This window comes from Manduca sexta, chromosome 23 (genome assembly GCF_014839805.1).
Source record: "Manduca sexta isolate Smith_Timp_Sample1 chromosome 23, JHU_Msex_v1.0, whole genome shotgun sequence".
Classification (NCBI taxonomy): Eukaryota; Metazoa; Arthropoda; class Insecta; order Lepidoptera; family Sphingidae; genus Manduca; species Manduca sexta.
In genome coordinates this window covers 12,262,637-12,289,326 of record NC_051137.1, presented here as the reverse complement: position 1 = coordinate 12,289,326, position 26,690 = coordinate 12,262,637, and the positions used below count along the sequence as shown (strand labels likewise).

Sequence of the window (26,690 nt, the reverse complement as noted above, 5' to 3'; positions counted from 1 at the left end):
CTAAAATAGACCCGGCTTTACTTTGCTATCATAATAGAATTGAAAATTTATGCTACGTTTTATGTTACTACGGCACGCCAACTTAAATTCAAATTACAGACCTAGACCCCTAAAGTACACAAATAAAAATCAAATATGTATGTATATCTGAAATCAAGACACGAATCCAAATTAAGTTAATATTGAAAGTAAACAGAAAATGCAACAAACGGGGCCGCATGGCGCAATTGAAACTTACGATAAAATGTTACATATTTGGTAATTAAGTATTTCAACTCGTAAATTTCATTAATTTAGCGGTGGCATATTTTAATGCGTATAATATATAATATGTTATAATGTAAAATATGAGCACTGTTTCAATGGATTGCATTGTGGACCTCAATATAAAGAACCGGTTCAGTGTTTGCATCGTGTTCTGACCCCAAATACTTCGTGACGGGCTTCGCTTTAACTACATCGCGGTACAGCACGCGAACAAATTACACTATCGGGTGAATGTTCTGTAGTAAGTTTGTTACGAATTTCGTGACATTCAACTAGAGCATTACGTAAGCGACACAAAGTAATAAATAAAATCGTTCCAACGTTCATTACAATAACGCATAGCTAAACTGCTCGGCAATTGCGAGGCGAAATCTTATTTTAGTCACGACACTATCAATGTACTATTATTACATAGAGCCGGTAATGGCGGCGCAAGTTTACAATTACGCAAGAAAATGACAATTTCGCAAAATGGCCGGTAACATCTTTCCTTAGTTTCATGACTGGAAGACGCAACACTATGATACTGCTTTGGCTAAGCCTTGAATACTGTAGACTGGAGGAGTCGGACACGGCCAATATTGTCACGCAACTCATTAAAAAATGCCAACCAATAGAAAGGCGGCGTCGTCTGCTCGTTACAAATGATATTTCAATAGCTCTACGCTGCAAGATAATGTTCGAAGACAACACACTGCTCAACATGAAAATACACTGTAATAAGGTCCATTACGCTTGATCCTCGTCTTTTACAAAGGCTCAGGGGCAGATAAGCAAACGAAGGCCCGCCTACGGGGACAGTGATTGATGCTCCTCGAGACGGGAATGACACGATAAAACGAAATATGGACTTAAACAAAAATCTCTGTGTGTACTCACGTGAAGCTATATCTACTTCGTTTATTAGGCGCTCGGTTTTTCAATTATTTCACTTGTTAAAATATACTGGAGCCTTAAGTTCGTTAGATACAAAATATACTTATGTAAAAACGTTACTGTGTGTTAAAATTTTAATGATTATAACTCCCGGTTGCCTCTATATCGTATTAAGATGTATATCTGTTTATGAATAAGTAGCTTATTAATATGTTAACTTGTATAACTCACCTTTAAATATGATCCGTAATATTTAGTGACGTACGGACTATCACACTGTGATAGCACCATGATCTCCTGTTGTATATCCTCGATTTCATCTTCGGCTTCTTCCAAGTCGATGATTTTGATGGCAACCACCTGCTGGGTTCTGTTGTCTACACCCTTAAACACTTCACCAAAGGAACCCTTGCCGATCTTCTCTTGTTTCGTGAAGATCAGCTCCGGGTCGACCCTCTGTAACAAATAAAAAAAAACATTGAACCGACTGTCTCTTAATGTGCATTAAAATTCTATGTAAAAACAATTCAGACATGACAAAAAATCATAAAAGATTTATAATTATTAACTCATAATTTCAACATTCAACAAACAATTACTGTACATAGGTAAGGTAAAATGAGGCACTATTCGAGTAGATAATATGTCAAAATACTCGAGAAGTGAGAACTTGTGACGCATAAGTTATTAAAATAAAAGGTAAAACGAAACGTGAAAAACATCCTAAGCATTATTTCAGCCTTCAGGTACCTTATACGCAAATAACACGTTTAAAGCGATGATTGATTTTTCATGCCGTGTATGTAAAATATTCATGCACGCGTTCTACGTACTGAATAATTGCGATTTTTATATTAACTCAAGCGTGCTTCGCCTTTTACGTTAAAAACGAAGATGTTTTCAATATAAATATACAAATTTACGTGCCTTATTTTATATAACATTTTCAAATACATAAACAAAAGGATTTTATGGGAATTCAATTATTTATATAAGTATCAAAGCATTAAAGAAGGAATTTGATAAGGTATGATTAAATATTGAACTTTATTAGAAAAACATATTAGCGTGATAAACATATCAAATATCGTTATCTCCCATTGTACTTATGAATCAGAGACCCTAGTATGTCATGTTGTGATTAAGCCTGGTCACTGCACGTCTAAATTAATGTGAATTGCCAAGTTGTAGATCACGTGACGTCAGCCGGCAGACTCGAGAGAGAATCTATTGGCATTTAATTCCAACATTGTACAAAGAGTCAAGGCCTCGAACACAGACGAGATGCATTCGAAACTTCAAATGTCGCATCGCACAATACCATTGCCTTAGCAAGAGTATTTTATTGCCGTGTTTACAAACAGATGGCAATACTTAAAATTCACCAAGAAAATACTAAACAATTAGATGAAAATTTACATCACGTTTTAAGATTACAAATTTACGAAAACGACCATAGCTTGAAAAAGAATGTCATTTCATAACCGTTATTATAATTGCAATTGTACACAATACTATTGATTGCCAATGCGAGAATTAGAAACAGTAATTAAAATCAAAACAATGTAATACTAAACATAAATGAAATATAAAATGGCGGAGAAAATCACAAAATTTTGGCAATGCCTGAGAAATAAATAAAAGCTTTAAGTATTAATGTTAATACTGAATTACTGTGCGAATGATGAATAAATATTTCTAACAGTCATTAATCCGAGCCATAAAGTCATCGATTGATGTAATCCATACTATAAAATGTATTAATATGAAATCTAACGTTGTTTATCAAACGAACTGATTAGAGAAAATTTCACATTCCTTCAAAATTTGCAACTATTTAATGTGCAAATTGTTTAAATACGGTGGTACTGTACTGAATTAATTAAATATAAAAGGTCATGAACGTAACAGTGCTAATAAAAATGTCAACCATTTAGATTTTAAGATAGAACGCGTTGATATGTCCGCGCATTATGAGATCATCTCCGATGCATTCCAAATGCATACATTACAAATATATCTGTGGGTTTTTTATTTTCTATGTTTCATAACATATTTTTATCGATAAATAAGTTGTATATCCATTAAGTCAATTGTATAACAATGTTATTTCCAGCTAACATTCAAAACAAGGCACTTTTATTCTTATTTTAATTTAAATGATAAAATAGTAACTTAAATTCAAATAACGATAGAAAATCTAATTCTAAAGCACACCCACAACTATTAATGTTCTTCAACTTAAAATGGAAAAAGTTACAAAGGATAAAAGTATGAAAATTGTAGCAAGATGCAAAATTGTATTTGGTAATATGAGTTTCTATAGCGAAATAAATACGGCACGTGGAGACTTTTATCCCGGTTGAGGCATAAAACATAGTTGGCAAGCTACGTGACTGGACTCCTAATAAAACCACACGGCATATTGAGGCTTAAATCTTCTTTCGCCTATAAGCATTTAAGAAGAGATTCACTTGAAATATACGACTCCGTCAACAACTCAAGTTTTGTGCTGCTATTTTTATTTTATTTTATTTTATTTGGGACAACAAACAATTGTGTAATAACATCTGCTATTTAATTTACCTACCCAAGAATTATTCTTACATATTTTTATTTTCACTAAACTGATATTCAGAACCTGAATTCAATTAAGTGGCTAAAGTTGCCTTAAACAAAAGCAAAAAAATGAAATTGCATTTATCTAAAGAGCCAGGTAAAAAGCAGAAAACGTAACAACATTATTTCCTGTTAAAATGCTACGTGTAAAAGGCCCTGAGAACAGGGGGCGATAAAACGAAAGGCTCATCTCCGAGCAAAAAGGGTTTATTAAGTTTTGGCACCGAGGCAATTTTAAAGGCAATGCCTTTAAAACAATTCTGGATGCGATAAAAATGGTTTTTTAACTTGTGGCTGGTTAGATAGATGTAGCAGCTATAAAGGCATGTAATTACATCATAATTTTTAATCTAACAACACAAACATATCACAATCACTGTCAAAATAAAACTAATTTAACTTTTACTTTAATTATTAAGGGCATTATTAAAGCTTTCGACACCTAAGGCATTTTAAAATCAAAAAGGGGAAAACTTTCCAGCTAACAAGACCTGATAATATCTTCATCTCTTGAAATTTGAATTAATAAAACCACCAACTCATTAAAACTTTCCTGTTAAAAGTGCACAAGAAGCATTTTGAGAGATAAAGTAGATGTAAAAGTTTCAACTCAAAATTAAACATTGGCCCGATAAGGACCAAATACAGATTTTAATTTTTCGTTACTGTAATGCATGTATTAATAGGCATATAGAACAAAATCTTATTGTTGTTCTCGTCAATTTGACGTATTACAACTCCCAGGGGCCATGACGCGCGACGTCATACAATTGATACAATTACACGGCAAATTACTTGCTATATTAAACTGCTATTCAATTAGGTTCCACGCTAATACATAATATATTAATAATTAAATTAATTAATCTACCGCGTATAACTCTATACCCTACATATAAAATGAACGAAGAAAGTCAGATTCCTATCAAGACCTATCAATGTTTTTGATATTTCTTTGTGTGTTGTAGTGCAAAAACATAGAACTTTTTGTCCTTTAGTTATTAAATGTTATAATATGTAATGATATGTTGCAATTGAATCAAAGCTTTGTTTCTAAAACGATTTTTATACTAGATGGGCCTTCAAGAGTCCCGTTACCATATAATTTAAAAAAACTGCGCATAATGACATCAATGTACTATTAATGATAAGGAGCAAACACGATATTCCTATAAAGAATTATAAATCCAAGGCTAGTAAGTAAGACACGTCACCACAGCATTGAGCAATAGTATTGATCTGTTTAAACGACTTCAATGCATTGTGCAGTAAGTAGTAAGTAAATAGCTTCAAGCTAAAGCACTGCGCTTTTCTAGTTGGCACGGCTGTACTTAAAAAATGTTCTTGTGTATGCAGTCTACGTGATGGGAATCCAAATGAACTTTATATTGATTTTATGGATCGCTTATACTCAACTTTAATGGAAAACGTTTTGACACGCGAGCACTTGTTTAATCTACGGTAATCCGCCGCGATAAATCGTGCACCTGATAAGTTAATGCAAATTCTTGTAGCGATAATCTCTATTGATTGTGGTATGTGTCCACATATCGATTTGCCGTGATTGTTTTAGTATCCTTACACATTATTAGATTGAAGAAAACAATTATTTACTTATTGCTAAACAGTTTCGACGTTTTGGCTAGTTCAATTAAGTTTAAAAGGTTCGGCTCCATTTCAAATTATGATATCTTCAGTTGTATATTATAGTAAAGAAGTATAGTTTAACGAAACAAATAAATTTAAACTATAATTCACGGCATGATTCATTACTGCACTCGTTATCCTGAGACATCTTATATCTAGAACAAACTTGTGTTTTCTTCAAAGATTAATCCGGATAATAAACGGAGCGGTGGCACTCTTGCCTCGGAATCTTATAAGCCTTATTAATATGGGGAGTTTATCCAAAACAAGCCTACATCAGTAAACTTAATTACATTTGTAATTAATTATTAATAACATAAGATACCATTACTAATTATTACCAAAGCTGATCCATGATATTACAATAATGATTTATTAAAAATATATTTTCATGAACTTCAGTAAACGGACGAAATACCTTTGATTTAACGTTCGTGTCAGTTAATACCCTTCAGCTTTAACAGATTCTGATAACCGATTACATTATGTCTGATAACGGCTAGGTCGATACTTGTAACTAGCAACAAAACAAAGACGATCCAAAAGAAAAACACAAACAAAACACTCATGTAATAAAACTTTTTAGTAAAAAAATATTTATTTATTTTATATCTAAGAAATGTATATTTTTTCAATTAAGATAATTTTGTTCTAGGTATTATCAAAAAGGCCGATAATACACTACCTATTATCAACTAGAAGTTTTAAAAATAACATTGTATAGATTACGATAGATATCTACTCGTAGGAGTTATTGGCTCAGAGCGTTAAAAATATTATATTTAATGTGTGTATAGTTATATATACAGTAAGTACAAAAAAAAATATATTATTTGTAATACAAGACGATCAATGTATTCAAAATGAGTCGATGCATTCAGCGTTTACGCCAATCAGAAAAATGCTGTCTATCAATTGATAACAAAAATAACGATAATCTTGCAAAAAAAAAATCGTTTATTTTCATAATCGAAATATCTATGTACTCTGAGATATTAATCATAATTGATTTTAGAATTAGTATTTAAGTACCTACTCAGTTATCTTTACACGAGCACAAAGCATCGTGTGATCATAAATTCAGTCCTATATTGGACTACAAAATTAAGAAATCTGTGTTCACTCAGAACAAGGGTAATTATTTCTGTTGATATTAAGAATTAGAATACCATATCCAAATACCCGCCATAGTCACTCACGTGGGTTTAAAAAACAACAGAAGTCAAAGCCCTGCTATGCCGTCTGATGGTGGCACGACATACTTTTTACTCGACTGGATATCGACCACCGCAACCATGTTGAAAAACCCGCCATCGCGACCCGTTCCGATCAGCCGCATTCCGGGGTCAGCTGGTGAGTATGCAGTAGGGCATGTCGGCATAATACAAGTGCGAACAAGAGGCCAGACGTCGGTTGCAAGTCAAAACTGTTGGACTGCATTATATACATGTGTAATAGGCGCAATCGTCAGCTGTGCAAGGATTAAAAAAGAAATGGCTCTCTTGTAAGATATTAAGGAAGAAAACTTTAGCCCATAATCTGGATTGCAAGTATACAACTTCTTTTCAATTTCTATTTAATGCCTAAATTATGACAATAAATAAATCTTTTTGGTCGTGATTACCAAGGATAGTTTTAATAGTTGAAAATAAAATCATTTTTAATGTAGTGATTCATAACAATGAAATGCTAATGCGGCTTACTAATAGGTTTGCGAAATAATATCCGTAGGTAGAACAATATTGAATATTAAAACAATTAAGTGATTAATTTCATGTTTATCGACACTCAAAATCGTTTATGACTTCGATAAAATTAAATAATGTTGAAATATAAAAAAATATGCAAGTTCCTTACGGCCTAGAGGTTGTGAAAACTTCATTTGACTTTCTACAAACCGAAGTCAAGCGATTTTTATAAACATTTGGTCACGCTTTGTCCTTCATTGCCGACTGTGATTGCACACCACTACGCAATTATATCTTTATTGCTTTATCATAGAGCTGAAAGTGCGCGACCGTTTGTGTAACCGTATACAAGTAGAAAACCTTTACGTCAGTTTTAGTACCGTAACGAGAACAGCCTCGGTTACGACTACATTTGCTATTCATTAGATACTACCCTATATAGGAAACCGTCTTATACCGGGACACCATAAAAGGCCCATAGGTATGCGAACAGCGAATGCTTGATTTCTTACTGGACCTTCGTAAGAGTTACGTAAATAAGTTAACATAGACGGCTCCGGGATTAAGCTACGGAAAAATAGATAACATGCCTTTAACATTATAATAAGAGATCGTTAAAGAAAACGCGCAAAATTGAATATCATCAATATGATTACAAGTTTTGCATATAATTTGTGTCGGCTATCGCTGCATAACACAGAAGTTGATCACGAGCCTATGGCTAGTAGAGAAAATCGTGTTCGTATCGGGTGACGCGTGCCCAGCCGACATCCGACACGCATTGCAAGAGACAAGGAAATAAATTTACAGTTATGCGAAACTCATGCACGTTATACCAGGACATGAAAACACCCGAACGTGTTGAAACTCACTCGAACGTAAAAAGGCAAAAGTGTATGAGGAATAACTATCAAATTGGTCTAGTGACTGTCGTTCTTCACAATAATTTAACATCATCACTTAGATATTACTTACATTAGTTCCAGCATGCCTATTGTAAGTGGGCCGCACTGGCGCTGGACGCGCTGGTTGCGGAGGAACTTTTAATTGTCTTCTATCGAATGACGATACATGATTGCCAGACCATCCCCAGCGGCCAGGCCCGTTGCTGCCGTGTGGAAGAGAGTAAGACGATTGCGGTCTTAAATGTCGGGTATTCGGACCTGACAATATTGGACCGGCTGGACCTCCTGGCGAAACAGGACTTCCTGGCCCCTGAACATAATGGTAATGCGGAGGATTCGACACCGCCGCTCCCCACATAGTACGTACACTTGTTGTCACACGTAAACACTGCACGAAACACCGATCACTCCATCACATTGACCACACTGACTTTAAATCCACATTCCACGAAATTCAACTATCGCCTTATCGACATAAACTCTGATAAATTCCAATTAACCAATCGGTATTTTATATTATTCATAAATTTAACACTGATAATGGCGCACACATTTCGAATCAGCTACCAGTCGGTAGCGAGCGATCCGGGCCACTGTTCGCGTTAGAAAGACAACTTAAAAACATGAACACTTCGAAAGCAACCGTCACCGGACGCAACCGATACGCGTGAAGAATTAATTTGTTTTCGATGGACAATTGTTTCATCAAATAAGGTTTGTGATGGACATGAAGTGAATCTAATGATATGAACCTAATAATTCAAAAGTAGTCTAACTTAAAGCTATATAAGGCAATAAAAAGAAACGCCGATATCGAGGTCTAATGTCCGTGCAACACTTCAAATGTTCACAATAGTATTTACAATGCAAATGAATACTTTTAGTTTCCATAAAAGTTTTTAAGACGACCGCGATGTCAAGTACGGGTGGAATGCAACGAAACTGCAGAAACAACAATCGTGTGCGAAAGTTCACATCACTGAATGACATTGGAACATTCAATGGCAACTTTGATTCGAACGTACTATCACTTTATGTTGATTACACAAACGTAGATATACGTAGATAGCACAAGAGAAATCTATTTCCCGACGCAACTAATCCATCGTGATGGACGGCGTGTGAGTTTCAACGCATTTGAATGTAGACTGGTTGCGTGTTGCGAACGGTTGTCGAGCGTTCCACACCGGCCGTCCTGCCGATTGCATTATGATTTTTTCGCAAGGGACCGCGGGGTGACGGCGGGACGCGGGCGGCGAACGGCGCCAGCGGAGCGTACACCGGCCGCTGAAGCAGCGGCGCAACGCAGCGAAACTCGTGCGCAGATTTTAACTACCCAACAGTGCATGCCCCGAGTACGTCAAGCATTTACTGTCATACGGCTACCGACTGCAAACTATCATTTCCATCAAATCAAATCGATGTTTTAAGAATATAATATGTAAACTGAGAAAGGGAAGGCTGGAGAATATCTACTAAGACCAAAAAAGGATACTTAATAATAAAGTTATCTTTAAAAACATCAAATAGGTTTAGCGAAATTATTTATAAAATAAATCGAAAACAGTTGGTAATATAGACATTCCGTCAATAGAACGTTCCAGTGGGCGCACGCGAAAGTCAGCAAAACAAAGGCGTTACAAAACTTTCGTTGAAGCACAACTGCTGGTGACTTGTTTGAACCCACAATAGAAGGCATTAGTATTCTGAGTGTGGTCGACGCGGCACGGCATCGGGTGGACGGTCCCGAGGAGTCACCGCCCGCGGAGCCGTGCACTGAATACTGACCTTTGTGAACTACACACAACATTCCTCGCATTTACGGCAATGCTACGCGTTCGACATTAGGTCATGCAGCCCACATACGTTATTCGGTCTACGGTCCGTTAGATCCTTACTGGGCTCATCACGTTTTTGTTATTGACATTGCCATACTAGAACGACCATCTACGAACGGCTTGTTGGGATTCATAGAAATATGCAGATTTCATAAGAAACGTGTACGCAAAATACATCGCAACAGATGAATCAATTTCATGCCGGCTTTCGTAATGAAATTCCGGAAGTTGAGCAAGAACTAAAATGGCAATACAATCGTGAGTATTCGCAATGTTATGCGCTGTACTTTTAAGCAACACTGCCTTTACTAATTCTGAAGGTGGAAAGTGCTGTTAGAACAAAAAGAACTCTTCAAGTAAAATGTTTAGTGACTCATGGTCATGTTGCATGACCTACCCGTGACTTGTGCGACGGAGTCAGATGATTAACTCATATTTAAATAGGTAATGTGAAAACCCATTAACCACACAATTTAGCTATCACAAAATCTTAGCGTTTTTATAGGATATTATATATACAAATATAAGGTATATCTGCAACATTTCCACACTACTCAAACAAAATGTCACCACACGACACTTTTATAGCGAACCGAGATTTTTTAACGTTGTTTCTCTCACCAACTAGGAAGCTGGTTGCCGTAAATAAATAACTACAATCTAACCTACATCAGAAAACCGGTGCTTAGAACAAACTTGTTGCATGAAATCATCTAAATAGTTACGAGATTGGTTGTATGCCAGTCTGAAATCAAGCAGAGCGACTGATAAGTGATAACGTATGTTATCATGATACATCACATTCCTGCTACACGTACAGTCGAATGAGATAACGGAGCTTGTAAAAAACAAAATAACACGCAGAGCAAACAAACGAGAGTTAAAAAGATCTCTATAAAAAGATAGCGCCAAGGTTTATACGAGCCGTTTATAAGAATTTTATTACAGCCAAACGCTGATATGAGAACTTTGCCTGAGTTCTTTTTTTATGATTCAGCACGTTATGAATCAAGTGGGTCACCTGGTAGTAAAAGATTGAGAGGAATCTATGGAGAGTGGCCGATCATTGAGGTATTTCGCCTGTTTTCTGATGCAAAAGTAGCTAGTTTACTACTATGTTGTAAATGGCACTACTTGGTCTAATCGACCCTTTCGTGCTGTAGGTAAAACATTCTTATTGCTAAAAAATACAATACTGACTGCTATTCGGACTAAATTGAATTTTGCGTAATCTATAAATCAGAAGAGTTAATTAGTTTGTTTGAACGCGCTAATCTCAGGAACTGGTTACTGGTTTGCATTGAAATTATAAATATATTAACATAAACTATAAATATTACATAATTCAGCAATATAACAATATTATTATTATAGACAAAACAAACTTTATTACCCTGGATATAAATTATAAAGGTTCTGCAGGAAAAGGAAAACGCTATTATATTAACACAGATGAACAATTACAATAATATTTGTCATGATACTTTTCCTGCAAGCTGTGGTAAGTATTGGAAATAGCCCCAAAGTCGCACCAGCCGCGCTGTTTTTGTAAAAATCTGTTTACGTCGCATCAGTCACGTTAGTTCTTCTAGAAATAGAGTAGCGAAAAACAGAATTAATTAGTATGGCAGACAGTTCATTTTCAAAGTTTTCCATTACCGCATTACAGAATTTAACCCAAAACCACACCAATTATACAAATTTATTCACTGCTACAATAACAAAAAGACAATGTCATACTATAAGACAAAACATATAAACAAAAATACGTGAAGTAACGTAGATGTTGGAACATGAATCGAGACTAGACTCGCGGCAACGTTCCAACTTAAAGTTTGGAAACATTCACAACATAAATTGTCGCTACACAATGACTCCTAAATTTATTGCCGCGGTTTAGTTTCCACGAGGATATAAAAGCTTTATATTAGTACCCGTGCGCTTTAAACATTTGCATACAATATAACGTAATTATTTTTACTTAATGGTTGCCTTATTAGGTAAGGTAGATCACTTGTTTAAATGATTCATAATAAATACCTACTACTTTTCAAATGGCAAATCCGTGATGAATTTTCATTCTTGTATGTACAGACATGTTACTTACCAATATTAATTATCGAAGATTAATAACCTACGGTGTCATCGTATCCCGGCTGTTCCACAGGTGGCATTAAACGTAGACCAACATTATACCTTTTCAAACAGTTTCCAATACAGTATGTTGACAATTCGCATTGTGCATCGTGTGCAGTATGGTGACAGTAAAGTGTCCCAGTTAGCCGACAGTTCGCACCTGCGCACCTAGCGGCTGATGTGTGGGGGTACAGACCATTTACGTCACATCGGAAACACATTAAGTGGACCGACGACGCCATAAGAGCACAATATCCGACCGGCACCGTACGCGCCAGGTGCTACCGGTATTACACTGGAAAACAGGAGATCGAACCTGAACGATATCAACATCTAAATTGTACCTTCCATGTAATTGAATGTAGAAAAATATGATGCAGCAGACACTAACACGTGTGGGAGATATAGCTTCGCATTAAAAGCCGGACTACAAACTATGAAGATTAAAAGGCGATTAAAGCAGTAGCGGACTTTCAATCGACTGTGATGAAGGCAAGTGTCACAGAAAAGACCAGCAAAGTCGATTTAATAAAGTGAACTGGAAACCTTTGAGATTTAACGATATGCAAATTCCTAAAGGTGATCACTGCCGGCATGCAAATTGATTTCAAATTTATGACACCCTTTGCTTTTCTCTAATGAAGACTCAATCAAATTAGTCACGGACCACGGTTCAGTCGAGCGGCAGCCACGAGCAGAAGTTTAAAATCATAGTAATTGAATGACTGGTCGAAGAAAAGAGTTGTATTAATCTTTAAGTTCTAAGGAATTTATTTTTATTACACCATAAAATATATTTATTCTGCATCAAAGACTTTCTCTTGTTATACGTTTCCAACATATTGCTATCCATATACACATGTGATACGTATATGCGGAAGGGTATTTGTAAAGCATTCTCAATAAAAATGTAAACCACAACAAACATACTTCAACGCATATGCACATTTGTTTATTTAGTATACTGGACTCACTCATCGCTAAACTAGAACATTCAACTGATTGGTGAAAAAACTGTTTAAATAGCCTTATATTTTCTCACACTTTAAAATAAAAGCCACTCAATGACGGAAACGAGTGCCTCGAATACACTTCCAGTGATGAAAGTTTACAAAAAAAAAATCATTAATGTTCCCAGAGAAAAAAGGTCTGGTAAAAAGTATAAGCCAATGAATAAGAAGCATTTGTATTTTCCAGAAATAATTCAATTAAACAAAATGAAACTTTTACACAACATTATAAACAGTAAAAGTTTTACGCCCCAAGTCACAATGCTGCGTTGTAAATGGACGTCTCTCATCACGTTTTATGTTACACACGCGTACATTAGCAAAAATGTAGCCGTTGGTTTATAATGGCCTTTTAGCGGCCGTTGTTTAAGGGTATTAGTTCAAATGGAGGTTTCTTTGGAGTAAACACAGAAGGTAAGTGCTGACCTAACAGTGCATCGTGAAAAGTGTATAAAATACAAAATACGTTAAACAAATAATGAACCACTTTCATTTTATCTGCGAAAGACAATTTCTCAGCGGAAGAACATTCGATTATCAAGCGCAGTATTGGTTTAGAAGTGTTATTTGTACCTGAAGCAAAGCGCAGTAAAAGAAAATCGACGTGTGTGCACGACACGCGACGTTCCACTTCGAAACCAACGTAAGATACACACAGGAGTTTCAAAGTATCCGCTAAAAGAAGTTACGCCAGGAACAATTTTAGATCGCTGCAGCTCTCTATTTATTTATCGTGAACCGAGCGCGATTTATTCCACGAAATGTTTATATGCACAACTTTTTAAATTAGGTCGAAAATATTTTCGTATTACGAAACCGGCAGTTACAAAACTAAGACATAAATATAATCAATCTATCGTGGTTTTCGTGTATAGTAGGATCGCGTGTAAATTTTAGATGTAGAGCATTGCAAATGAAATTTCATGTAGTATATTTAAAATTTAAAAGTGGTTCATAGCGTTCATATAATTTAAGCAAAAGAAATTATGCCACATCGCATTAGATTTCAAAATCAATCATAGGTATCAGCAATCCATAAATGCAAATTTCGAATATATGGCTAAGTTAAACCCAATCACTCAACGTCACACGTTTGAGAGGATTTGGATGAACATAGGTCGATAGATAGTTGATGTTCTGGATTAGCATACATGGCTAATTTGATTCCAGATCAATAACTGTTTTTCTATATGCACAATATTCATAATATAACCAGTGTGCAGACAAGCAAAACAACTACTGATAAACGGACGTAATGTTTACACTAAACAGCGAAAAAAACAAAACCAGAGGTCCAACCGCGTTTGATGCATTTCTGTTCAAAATTGTCAATAGCGACTTCCACACGACCTAAGCTGCTTGCGTACGGATATAATCTAAATTGAAAGTAGAAAGTATATACAAACAAAACCCCTTCCTTATAACGAGTGTGCCATGAACAGATAGCAATCGATTTTATCATTTATCTATTTATATATGCATATCGAAACAATCTCATAAACAAATACGCCGGCGGAACGAACAAAACGAATAATTTCCTCTCAGTGTAAAAACATCACGTTTTCATAGTAAAATATGACGAGTTTGCTGTGAAACCCGACTCTTTGTTCGACGCGTGCGTGTATGCTTTACATTGTGTGAATGCAACATACAATATTATATTATTGTGTTGTCTGGTCTGACGGTAATCTACTCCCGTGCACCGTTATTCAGGTTGTGGTTAGGACTAGTTGTGACAATTTCAGTAAATGGGATTCGACGTGCGACAGTATAAGCCGTTTGTTATTAAGTGCTCTTGGTAATATTTCGTTGAAATTTATATCGTATTAAGTAACATTATAATCCACTGACAACCTAGCCCCTTTGAGCTGGAACCGATTCGTATGCTCTCTTTGTGCGTACAAAATATAATTTGCTTGATCGCAGAAATTACACATATCTTACTTGCCAATCAAGTTATTTTTTCAGAGTATCACATAAGGGCCTAACGGTTAGACCTATAAGGCTTTCAATACTGAATTACGAAACTCCGAATAAAATAGAAAAAATGTGCCTGCAAATTCTTTCATCGTCCCCTAATTCATTTAAGCTTTAAAACAATATAATAACACGGGCGACCATCCCCTAAGCGGGGACAAATAGCCCAGCAAAAAGTCGTGTCAAAAACGATTTAATTTTATACGATCACCGCAGCGATTATGCTAAAGAACTCCCCTTTAACACGATAAGCTATCAACAGCAATTATAAATAGCTTTAATATGAGCTCGAGACACCACACCACTCTCACCAATTAAGATCACTGCTCGGGCTAATGCAGTTCAGGTAATGAACGACCAATATGGTCTAATTAAACGATAATGTAAACTTCGATTAAGATAGACAGCACTTAAAACGAAGATATGCAACCAACTTATTAATAACTTTAATGTTTTATCCGTAAGTGGCCAAGAGTTACGAGAGACACACATTACATTTTTGTAAACTTAGGTTTGATCTCTTAATGATAAGGCAAAGGCGCAGTTGGTTGATATTCGCTGATCTTTATACGTCCTATCGTGAGATATGTCGACGAGCCTTTCGCCATATTTTATTTTACTTCCGACATAAATTACAATCCCGAGTAATAAGATGTGTTTTTCGAGTCGAAAACGAACTGATTATAATTATTACGTAGGACCTAATTATTTAACAAACCCACACGACATTCTGATACCGTTGGTAAGACCGAGTGGCGGACGGCAGGTGATTAACGTATTTCGAATAAACTGGAAAGCATCAGATTAGTACGTAAGCTTAAGAGATTCAGAAGACAAATATGGTAACTTAACCCTGCTTAGTAAAATAAATGAAGATACTTGCAAAGTGTTACAGCATTAAGATCTTTATATCCGTTCGCTGACCTTTATAAATCTCTTTAGTTGGCTCCTATGCAAACAAACATGAAATTGATTCGATATCAAAGTATATTTAAACAACGGTTTTACAATTTTTGATGTCAAATCTTATGAATGACAAAGAATACTAAAATTATAGACGGTTTTACAGAAACGAAAAAAAAACTAGAATGAATGCATTACAGCCCACTTAATAGAACGGAAATGTTAACGATTAACAAAATCATCAGATATACCACTACAGTTAAATGAAATCTAAAAAATCTCAAGTACCGTCCATGTTGCCAGTAATAAAAATTTATCTTCCTATCTATTGGGTTGTATTTCTTTAATTACTCGAATTACCGAAGCAATCGCTCCAAGCGCCAGGTATATTTTTGAATGGAGTCGGGTAATTTTGGAAAGTGCCCGCGGCCGGCTTGAATGGTCACGCAACATTAAATCGTCGATTAGAGTGAGCTCAATCGGAATTAATGATAACCAAGTATGGTGTCGCATTGTTTGAACATCGACTGTTTTCACTTGATATTGTTGTCGGGTGAAGGTATTGTGATGAAATAGCTAAACGACGTCACAAATAAACAACTAAATATGCTAATTAAGTTTTGCTAACAAATACACACATAAATCATTTAACTACTTGCTCTTTATAATAGCAATATATTTTACGATTCTTTCCTGTAAGCATTGTGACTTCATCACACAAAAAATACACATTTATTTCTACGTGCCATTTAACTAGAAGCTTCAACCATTTTATTGTTTCAAAACAAGTCATATGTCACCGGACAAAAATGCTATTCATGTACACAGCCTACTAAATTTTCATTCATACGAGCACTGGAAACCTTTGTAAAATACACACAATATAATTAAGTGTACATTTCGTCAAGGTTAAAGTGACAGTTGTCGGACGTTCAGGGGCCTTATTCTCTATCCCGCACGTTATTTTAACAGTGCGTAACAAGCACGTAACACAACGCGTCATGTTTAGGACTATAGAAATTTGACTTACAGAATACCATTCCACGCACATTTCTCGAAGATAACATGACATGGCCGCGTTACGCGTTTACACTATCATACAGAATAAGGGCCCAGAGCGTAATTAACACGTATTCTACGGACATATTGTGAATATGTAATGCGTTATACGTGTTGGACACACATCTACACCAAAACTGTGACGAAACACTTAGCAATGTTGCCAGCACTTAATAGCATCAAATCTTGAGTTTTTTGTGCTTCACGGAATAATCATCGGTCTGATGGATGGAAACAGACTACACTGCACTAAAAGAAAGAACATCTCCCCAAAATATATTTTCTGCACCAAGAATCGAATCTAGAGATCCCAAAACCGTCATTTTATGCACTGTTGAGTCATTGAAGAATTTTTGTATTAGATCCAGATTTTATTTTGTTACGTTATACTTTTAAATCACTTAGGGCGCTATCTTGATAATTTATTATTTATTGAAAATACCTCGAAAACAAGAAACAAATAAATTAGACGACCTTCAACCTCAACTGTTGAATATGTATTGTGTTTATAATTATCGTTAGATTCTAATTGGAAAGTTATTTAAAATGCCAATTCAACGAAGATCGATTTACGCTAGTTTCAAATTAACAAATAATTAGAATAGTTATCAAAATCATTGATCCACGAAATCTACTTTATAAACTTTGCCAACCCACACCGAATAAAAATTATACAAACATTTACAACAGCAAATGTTTGTATCAACGCTCACTAAAAAACGCTTAGTAAAAAAAAATATAATCGTGTTTTAGCGACGACTTAATTTGAATTAAATATAATTTCAAATTAAGTAACGATACGCGTTATAAGATTTTCAACCTTACATAATAAATTTATTTATATATAGAACGATACAGCATACATTCATAAATATTTGAAAAGTTTCTTAAATAAACATGAAAAGTTAAATGTCAAATATAATAAACGGAAGTCTAATGATACCGACATTTCACCATATTATTATAAACAACTTGATTTTAACTTGGGCTTTAACGGTTTCTGTAAACAAACGTCTTTAAAAGTAATAGTAGTTAAGCAACAACAAAACAAAAATTAACAGCTAACCTTCCAAACTATATATATAAAAGAACTACATGTTAGGCACAACAAACATTTAAAGTTTTCAGAGACTGTAAACTTCTAAAATGGTCTGTCTTTGATAAATTCTAACATTCAAAAGGAGAGAAGTTCTGAAATAAAGTTGAGCGAGTTTAAATAAAAACCAGACTTGAAACATTTTAGGATTAGAAACGCTTTTTATGGGATAAAGCGTTCGTAGTTGGCAAGTAGGTAACTAAGAATTTTACAGCATACCTACATATTACATACGAGCATTAATTATAAAATAAATCTTCCAAATACTAAAAACGCACACGTTTATGAAGGTTTTTGTGTGTTTCGATATTTGTTAGAAATAAACGCAAAATCGCTGAACAGATTTGGATTAAATTTGACATACAGATATACACCATGTCTTGAGTAAACATTTTGGTGTAATCACCTCAGAAAAGTGGGACTCTTATCGAAATAAAGGTTTTCACACGGGATGAGGCACGACGGTAGGCTAGTGGTTTATAAAAGAGTATATTATTAGATTTTTACGCTTATTGCAGCAGACATTTTCAACGGAAGCCTAAGTAGAGAATGGTGCTAAAGTGGTGAACCTGAAAGGTCACCCACTCAAGGGCAGCGTTTAATGTCAGCGGCAAACACCGTATAATGGGGAAATTTAGGGGGGCGCGCTTACGTCATTCGCGTTGTCGGGGTGGCGCAAAACACGATGAAATCAGAAATTATATGATAAGAAGGTTTACAAAAAATGGTAATTATAATGCAAACCATATGATATTTAGAATATATTGTCTGTTCAAAAAGCGCAAGCTGTGCTAGAAATAGATTTGTATAAACGTACATTTCTTATATGTATATTGTGAAATTTTGGATTTAAAAATAATGAAAATTTTAATTTTATATGCAGAGGAAGAAAATATTAAATTTGATATTATACATTGTGTATTGTAGCCTCAAAGCTAGTTCAGATTGCAGGACGAAATAATTAAAAAAGGACTGAATCTTCAGTTACAACTCATTTAAATTTTCCTGATGCATAATAATAATCTTATTCTTTTTACTTCACTAGCCTTTTTCGACCACTTTGGTGTAGGCCTCCTTTAACATCTTTCATTCGTTTTCTTTCGTTGCTGGCGCTTTTTTCACTATGGCTTCCAATCAAGGAACAATCAAAATCTCAACATTTGCTCTACATAAATACTTGTATCGCGTCTAAGAAATGGTTGCGTGCGAAACATCGAACTAATAATCTGTAAGGCCAAGGACAGTTGTACACGCGAATCCAATTACTTAGAACAGACCACTCGCCAAGTCTGGAAAGCAATTACAACCGAGTAGGTACCAAGCCGGAGGTTTTCATCGGTTATCGTCATAAATTATACAGCTATAGAACGTAAATGTTGTTAATCATCAAGGATTGAGTTTAAAATTATTATGCTTCGTTACTGTGGAATGTACCATTGAGTACGAGATAATCGTTTACAATTTAATGTCAATATGTCTATGTTTATTATTGTATAATAATAGATATTATTGAATGCCTCAAACAATTGATTTGAGTATACGTACGTAAATTATAAATTATATTTTATAACGTACGATTAATGTGAAAACAGAAAAAAATATATTTCATGAAATAACTTAAAAGTCTTAGCGGAAAAGAGATCGAAACTTAAAATTTACTTCTTTCTTTAGCAAACGAACACTATTCCAATGGGGGTTTTACTCAGTTTCTGACATTTTCACACAAATGAATGAATTATTAAATAAAAATTTAAATACGATTCTAAAACCTCTTGAGCTGAAAACAAGCGTCATCTTCGGCCCTAACTCCTAAATTATTTATTTTATGTGGCGCTCGCAATGTCATACCCATGGGGGGCCAAAAACCTGATCAAACATTCTTTTACAGGCGTCATACAAAAAACTCTGCCTAAAAAACTCGCCTTAAAACATTCAAAGTCGACAACTTTTAAATAACCAAATTACTTCAAAAGTTTAAAATTCGTTTATAACTCTCAAAGGTCTATTTAACCCGTCATGACTTGTCAAAATTTTATTTTCAAATATGTACAGGTAGCTGAATGTTTGCCGCCAAACATTGACAGCTACGCGTGTGACGGAAAAATAACCTTATTATGTAGTATATAAGGTTATAATCCCGTGACACACGCAAATGTCATGTAGCTGTCTTGGCTCGCCGGCGAGCCACGAGAGACCAAGAGTTAAAACAAAAAGTTAAATAAAAGAATACATCTCGCTTTTGTTTACCGGCGTCATTCTTTAAAATATTATAAATTTAATATCTCTTGAAGTTCACACACTTAAATTTTAGTTTACTTGACTATAAATTATACTAGGCTGACCCATTATCTCAAAGGCAAGCTTACCAACAAAGGTAAGAACTTAAAACACGTTATATCACGGTAGTAACGGCAAGAATCCAAATTATTCAACCACTACTGAATGGAATAAATACTGTTGCCTACCAGTTAACATATGCGCTACGTGTCGCCCATTCAAAACCTGCCTTCTAACGGAACAGAATTCGGAACATCATTATCGTTTTATATACTAACATTCCTACCAAGCATATTTAAATAAATGCAATTTAATATACATAATTAGATTCACAAAGTTCGTAACGGCTATTAAAGGTGATGAAAAATATTTAAATTGAATTGGAAATGATTACCACACAATGCACATCGAAAATGCAATCAAAATTGTCCACTTGCATGCAAATTCCAATGAAAATATTCCGTAGCGTACGCATATCAAGTAAAACTTGTACAAAAACTGCAATCATGCGAAGATAGATGAGTTGGGACATGCCCATTGCTCGTGTACGTATGAAGTTCATTAACTGTGATGTTAGTTACACATGCACTTGCTTGCCTACAGTTAATAGACAGATTCGCAAATACTCTTATTCTTATTCATTTTGATAAACCATTTGAGGACTTACGAAGATTTTTTTCTAGGCAAACTACTTCAATTGTAAATTCTTTTTGTCCAAAACACTAGGTTGCGTTCTACACAGTAGATAAGGGTAAGAATAGAATATCTCATGTCACTTTTTACATGTATCATTATTGTCTTCATGTATTCACACTACTCTACCGAGCTTTTATCTTACCGTCGCGGCGTCTGTAAACATTTTAATTGGATCTCCATAAAGCAAGTTGAATAGCTTTTCTAAAATTAAACACAGCAAACTTGAAATGGAATTACAATTCATTTGTATTTAGAAACATTTATTCAAGATAAAACCACTTTGGTAGCCTCAGTCTAAAAAAATAAAGTCGCTTTCTGTGTAATGACATCTACCGCAGCTATCATAACAAAAGTGTTCAAGTAAACACATTTGAGAAATATTTTATATATGTTTAAAAACGAGAACCAAATATCGATAAAATAATATTTGCCCTTCACTTAGACCAAAATTCGTAATGGTTTGTCAATGGTTCAGTAAAGTATAAGGAGCTTAACGCAAATTGTTTTATTATTGGTCGATAAGATACATTTTGTAGAGTTTTACCGAATGAAAGTGATGCTCTTTCTATTATCGTGCTGGTAAATTATGAATATTAATGAACCGGCGTCGGCAACATGCCCGTGCCGGCGTGAATATTTAAAGCACATTTCGATGCAACGCCTCGACTAACTGTCTCTTGTCTTCAACACCACATCGACATATCACGTAACAATACAACGTGAATTTCACGAAAATAACAAATTAGGTTAGACACGAGACGGTACAGCTTGTCGAATACGTTCACTGAGGATGTTTGATTATAGATTGGCTTACAAAAGCAATCTAAATGTCATCGATGATAAAGTGATTGACATACTTTCGTAATATACGTTGATGAACGTATTCTTTTCAAGAGGTGAGATAGATTATATTTCATTACAGATTATAGGTACCTGTTACAAACGAACCGAAGTGGGAGCGCAACGACAATAACACGATGCTTTCCAATTTCGCCCCACATTCCTTCACGCGTGTTTATATTATTAAACCATCTCGACCAGCTCGGAACGCGTATCAAATACTAAATGCAACTTTTAAAAATACAACGTGGCTTGTATCAAATTCAGGTCAACCTTCTGCCGACCGTCACAAACGTGTTGTTCCTCTTTCGGTGCATTTAAAGTGTAGGTGCGACCGCTTTGTTGACAACTTTACGGAAAACTATTCTATTAAATTTGCGATTAACATTGAACTGGTCCGACATTCAGACAGCATGTCTAGATTGATAAAAGGGTGCGATGAATTAACTTAAACTTGCTATGGTGTGTTAAAAATGAATCTAGAACATTTCATTTATATAACGTGCATTTAATATGATTCGCTTCACACTTTTTAGATATCGGTAAAATTATGCTAACAAGGGAGGTGTGTCTAGGTCGCATTACAAACTGGTGCCACGAGGGGACGCGAGGGTACAGTGCCGCGTTAAACCTCCTTTCACCTACCGAGTTCCATAATAGTTCACGCAGATCACGAACATACCCGTAAGGTTCAGAGGTGAACTCGGTCGTCGGATAAGTGTGTTAATACTGTATATACATATGTATATGTTTAAAGTAATTTGATACTTCATTCTTGATCGGTGACACAAATCGCATTAACAACAAATAAATGCGCTATTGTTTTACAATCATTGAAACGGAATTCATTTCTGAATCATTATTGCGGTAACAAGAAAATCACATTTCTAATATTAACTCCATTAAGGTTATAGCTTAAGGTCCATTTTTCATACATTTTGTTTCACCTTTAATCTGGGTAACTAAACAAGTATTGACAAGTAAAGAATTTAAATTCACGTCTAGTTAGTGATAATTTCGTCGTATTAAATTTTAAAGGCCGAAATATCCATACATATTAATTATTTTTACGTTTTTCTTTCAACTGCGAGAACTAATCACTAATTAGACGTGAATTTAAATTCTTTACTTGTCAATACTTGTTTAGTTACCCAGATTAAAGGTAAATGTATGAAAAATGGACCTTAAGCTATAACCTTAAAGTATATGAAAATTATATAATAGGTATACATAATTAGGCGGAATAAAAAAAGTCATTTAGTAAATTGTCCAGTATTTGTATAACAATTGAAAAATAAAAAGCACCTATTATCTCTCTAGGATTCTACGCAACGACTGTGACATTCAAAAAACAAACAAAGAGGAGAATGTCTGACTAAAGCTGGTGTTTACAGAGTACGACAAACGTAGCAGTAAACCATGCGCGGCTTTGGAAATTATCCAAGTTCATTTTACATTGCTGAGTTGCACAGTCTTTCGAGAAAAGTTTAACCACCAACACAAACGGTGTACACTGCGCATAATTGAGTTATTCAAGTTTTTTTCGTTGACACCAACAAATCCTATACAAATAATGCTAGAAACACACCACACGCGGCTGCGGAGCCCTACAAATTTGATTGTTGATAAGTCCGGGTCGACGACTCTGCGCGCACGTCTAACGAGATTTGCCCGATTCGATACAACGTGAATCGCCGATATCGGATACAATATTCGAAATATTTAAAGCCTTTATTTACATTAACATAAATGTGAGCACGGGAAAACCATCACGTAAGGTCTGCTTGATTTACAGCAGCGGTATGTATTAATTTAAAATTCTGTTTAATTAATAAATATGTTTGGTAGTATAAAAGTTTAATATGTCAACTTTACACTGCTATTTAATGTAATTATTCAAAATGTTTGAATTTAATGTACGCTTATTCACAGGCAAAGGATTAAAACAATGACCTCCTACGCACGTCGCCAGTAGTCTTTGGAATTTATAATATTGATTCGAGGTTATCTAAAATTCGCAATACAAGAGAATGCTACCGAAGCAAATTCTCAAATACGGAGAATCAAATACTCGGAATTTCATTAAACTTAGTGGCGCCGTAACGCAAACAACACGGCGCGTCTATGTCCACATTTACTGAACGTATTTTATATTGCCTTCTTTGCTCGAAATAGCGTAGATTTCACGTGTGATATCATAAACAGCCCTTATACTGTATTAAACATTGTCAAACAGTTGTGTGCTTAATTACTATGTTGGTTAATTTTGCGTTTAAACAAGTTGCGGGTGTGATCGAGGCTCAACGAGGAAACAACGGCCCATATAGATAACGCTTGTCACATATGCAAACGAATGTAACATTCACCTTCCTATACCACTAACTGTTAATATTATAGTTGCGGTTGGTAGATATCCTGTAAAAAAACACCCGCCATCGTTCGACACACACGAGGTATTTAGCGCAAATGTTTAGAATATATAAATATTAACGGTATTGGCGATTGGTCTTCAAAATTAAAGCGTGAATGCTTCTGTAACGCCATCGCCTATTTAGGAAATTTAACACGTATAATATCCTTACATTATCTTGTAACATGTATATACCTAGATAGCTTGATGATGGAACGTTTCGACCTACATTTACGGTTTTTATTTGGGAAAACGCGTTAGAAATGTCACGCAGCGGCAGCAGGCAGCGCGGGCACGCACGACGCTCGCGGCATCGCATCGAGTTCGGAATAACAATCGAACCGTGGGAATCTGCCGCTAAACGCCACAATTATGAAACGCCAGCAACCACTGAGGATGTTTCACCTAGAGCTGGGCCGTGGTACAAACGCGCCGTGTGAATCGGTAACGGTTGTTGCGTCACACGACGGCCGCAGCGCGTTTGACGTGGTCACAATTCACATTCCTAAATTACAGATGCAATGTATTGTATCATTTTTTGTCCGCAGTTTAGGAGTTAGACATACCTACAGTGTAAGGTACCAGGAATGCATAGCTAATGAGGCTATGTTTGGGACAATGTTTAACATTGTAATGCATGTGCGGTGTTGCCCTGTTTTGTGCCAAGAGGGTAATGAACCTGCCATGAATAAAAAAGGAAGAAATGACTTAACCTTTATACAGAGTATTAATTAGCATGAATAGTAAAATAGCATTAAAATTCAAGTCGCATTTACTAATGAGCAATTGAGTACATTCAAATGAAAGAAAACATGTTAAGGTAATGGTTACATAATCACATTAGCGAATATTAGAAATAGTAATTGACTTATGTACTTAAATTAAGTCTGTGTTACTTGGTATTTGAATAATGTTTAAATTCCTAAATAGAAATAAGGTAATAAGTGATGCTAAATGAAATATTACTCCTAGAATCTCAGACACAATATTGAAATGATCAAATTACCTTCAAAATTGTTTTGATTATTTATAATATAGGAGCACTACTCCACTTAAATTTATTTAATATATATAAATAATTCTTTATAAGAATGTTTTACATTATTTAAAACATTACATGGCTTATAGTAATAGATATAAATGTTTAGTTTTAGTAAAATTTTACCATTACCATTTCCTCTAATGATATTGCAATTATATTATGTTTTTTTTTCAATACTTCAAATAATGTAGATGACCATTTTAATAAAAATAAAGATAATTTAATATCTATAAAATTACCTGCAATGGTAAGTAGGTTATAAATTTTAGAATTTACTTAAGTATTACCTAATACCAATAATACATAATTAAATAGAAATATAATAGACTTTCTAATGATATCAATTATTGCAATATATTCACTATACTAAAGAAACATGTTTCTGAGTAGGTATTCATTTATGCAACAAAGATATGCAGGGATATTCAACATTGCAATAAAAATACTTAAGCACCTATATAACTTGATATTCAAGAATGACATCATCATGAGAATAAATTGATAAAAATTATGTGATAAGCATAACCTTACAACAAGCAATGCGCTCTACATTGATATTAACCGCTGCACACCTACTTTCAGAATACTTACATAAAAGTTACTTACACTAAAGGACTATACACTGCATATAGAAACAATGTTACCTACTCTAACACCTTGAAAGGCCCAATTTGTGTACTTATGCTCAATGTAAAAAAAACTAAGTCCAAGAATTCAAATATATCATCACCCAGTAGATATCTATGTTAATACCACTTGATAACGAAGGATAAACTTATTTATTGGACAGTTTTTAACAATTAATGTATGAAATTATTAACACAGTATCACTATGTAAATGTACTAACATGTCGATAATAAAATATAAAGGTGTATTTTATAGGAAGAGTTGACAAAGAAATTGTAAATGCACAAAAGTAACTCACCTCACTGAAGGCCATAACTCCGATCGGGCTCTTACTCCGTCCGACCTTCTCAATTTATTTTATCACGATCTATCAAAACAAATAGTTCACGCTTTTGTTTCCCAACATTGAAAACAGTCCCGACATCTAGCATCCCCACGACACAAATACATCTGAAATGTGGAACTTCACTCACTGCGCAAGAACAAAATTTTAATTTTGACCAAAACGAAAACACCTGACCGAATCACTCACAAATCACTGAAAAACCAACATTCCTCAGGTGGGTTAGATGCACATCTAATTGCGAACACCTGTACAATGTACAAACACTTTAACACTATTTAGATATTTTTTTCGAATGTTTAATTTGCTAGTTCATTACGAAATAAGTTCGAAAAATGACATCAATTGTGTGAATTATCACAGAGAACTATCAAACGGAGATGAACTCGCCATCTTGCTTTCATGTCATGTCATAATCAGTAATACCAACATT

At 34.9% G+C, this 26,690-nt stretch overlaps 1 protein-coding gene across 3 annotated transcripts in view; it reads right to left on the bottom strand.

The window, feature by feature from the left end:
* LOC115456321 (serine/threonine-protein kinase 26) overlaps positions 1-26,690 on the bottom strand; it is an 80,649-nt gene extending 53,959 nt beyond the window's left edge. For 2 of the 3 annotated variants that reach the window (XM_030185340.2, XM_030185339.2), the window contains exons 1-2: positions 8,073-8,718; positions 1,375-1,599 (exon numbers count right to left, since the gene is read on the bottom strand). In XM_030185340.2, the coding sequence (XP_030041200.2) occupies positions 1,375-1,599; positions 8,073-8,360 (513 nt within the window). In that variant the 5' untranslated portion in view covers positions 8,361-8,718. Of the gene's footprint in view, positions 1-1,374; positions 1,600-8,072; positions 8,719-26,212 lie in introns of those variants that run through there. The other variant, XM_030185341.2, reaches the window with a different exon arrangement.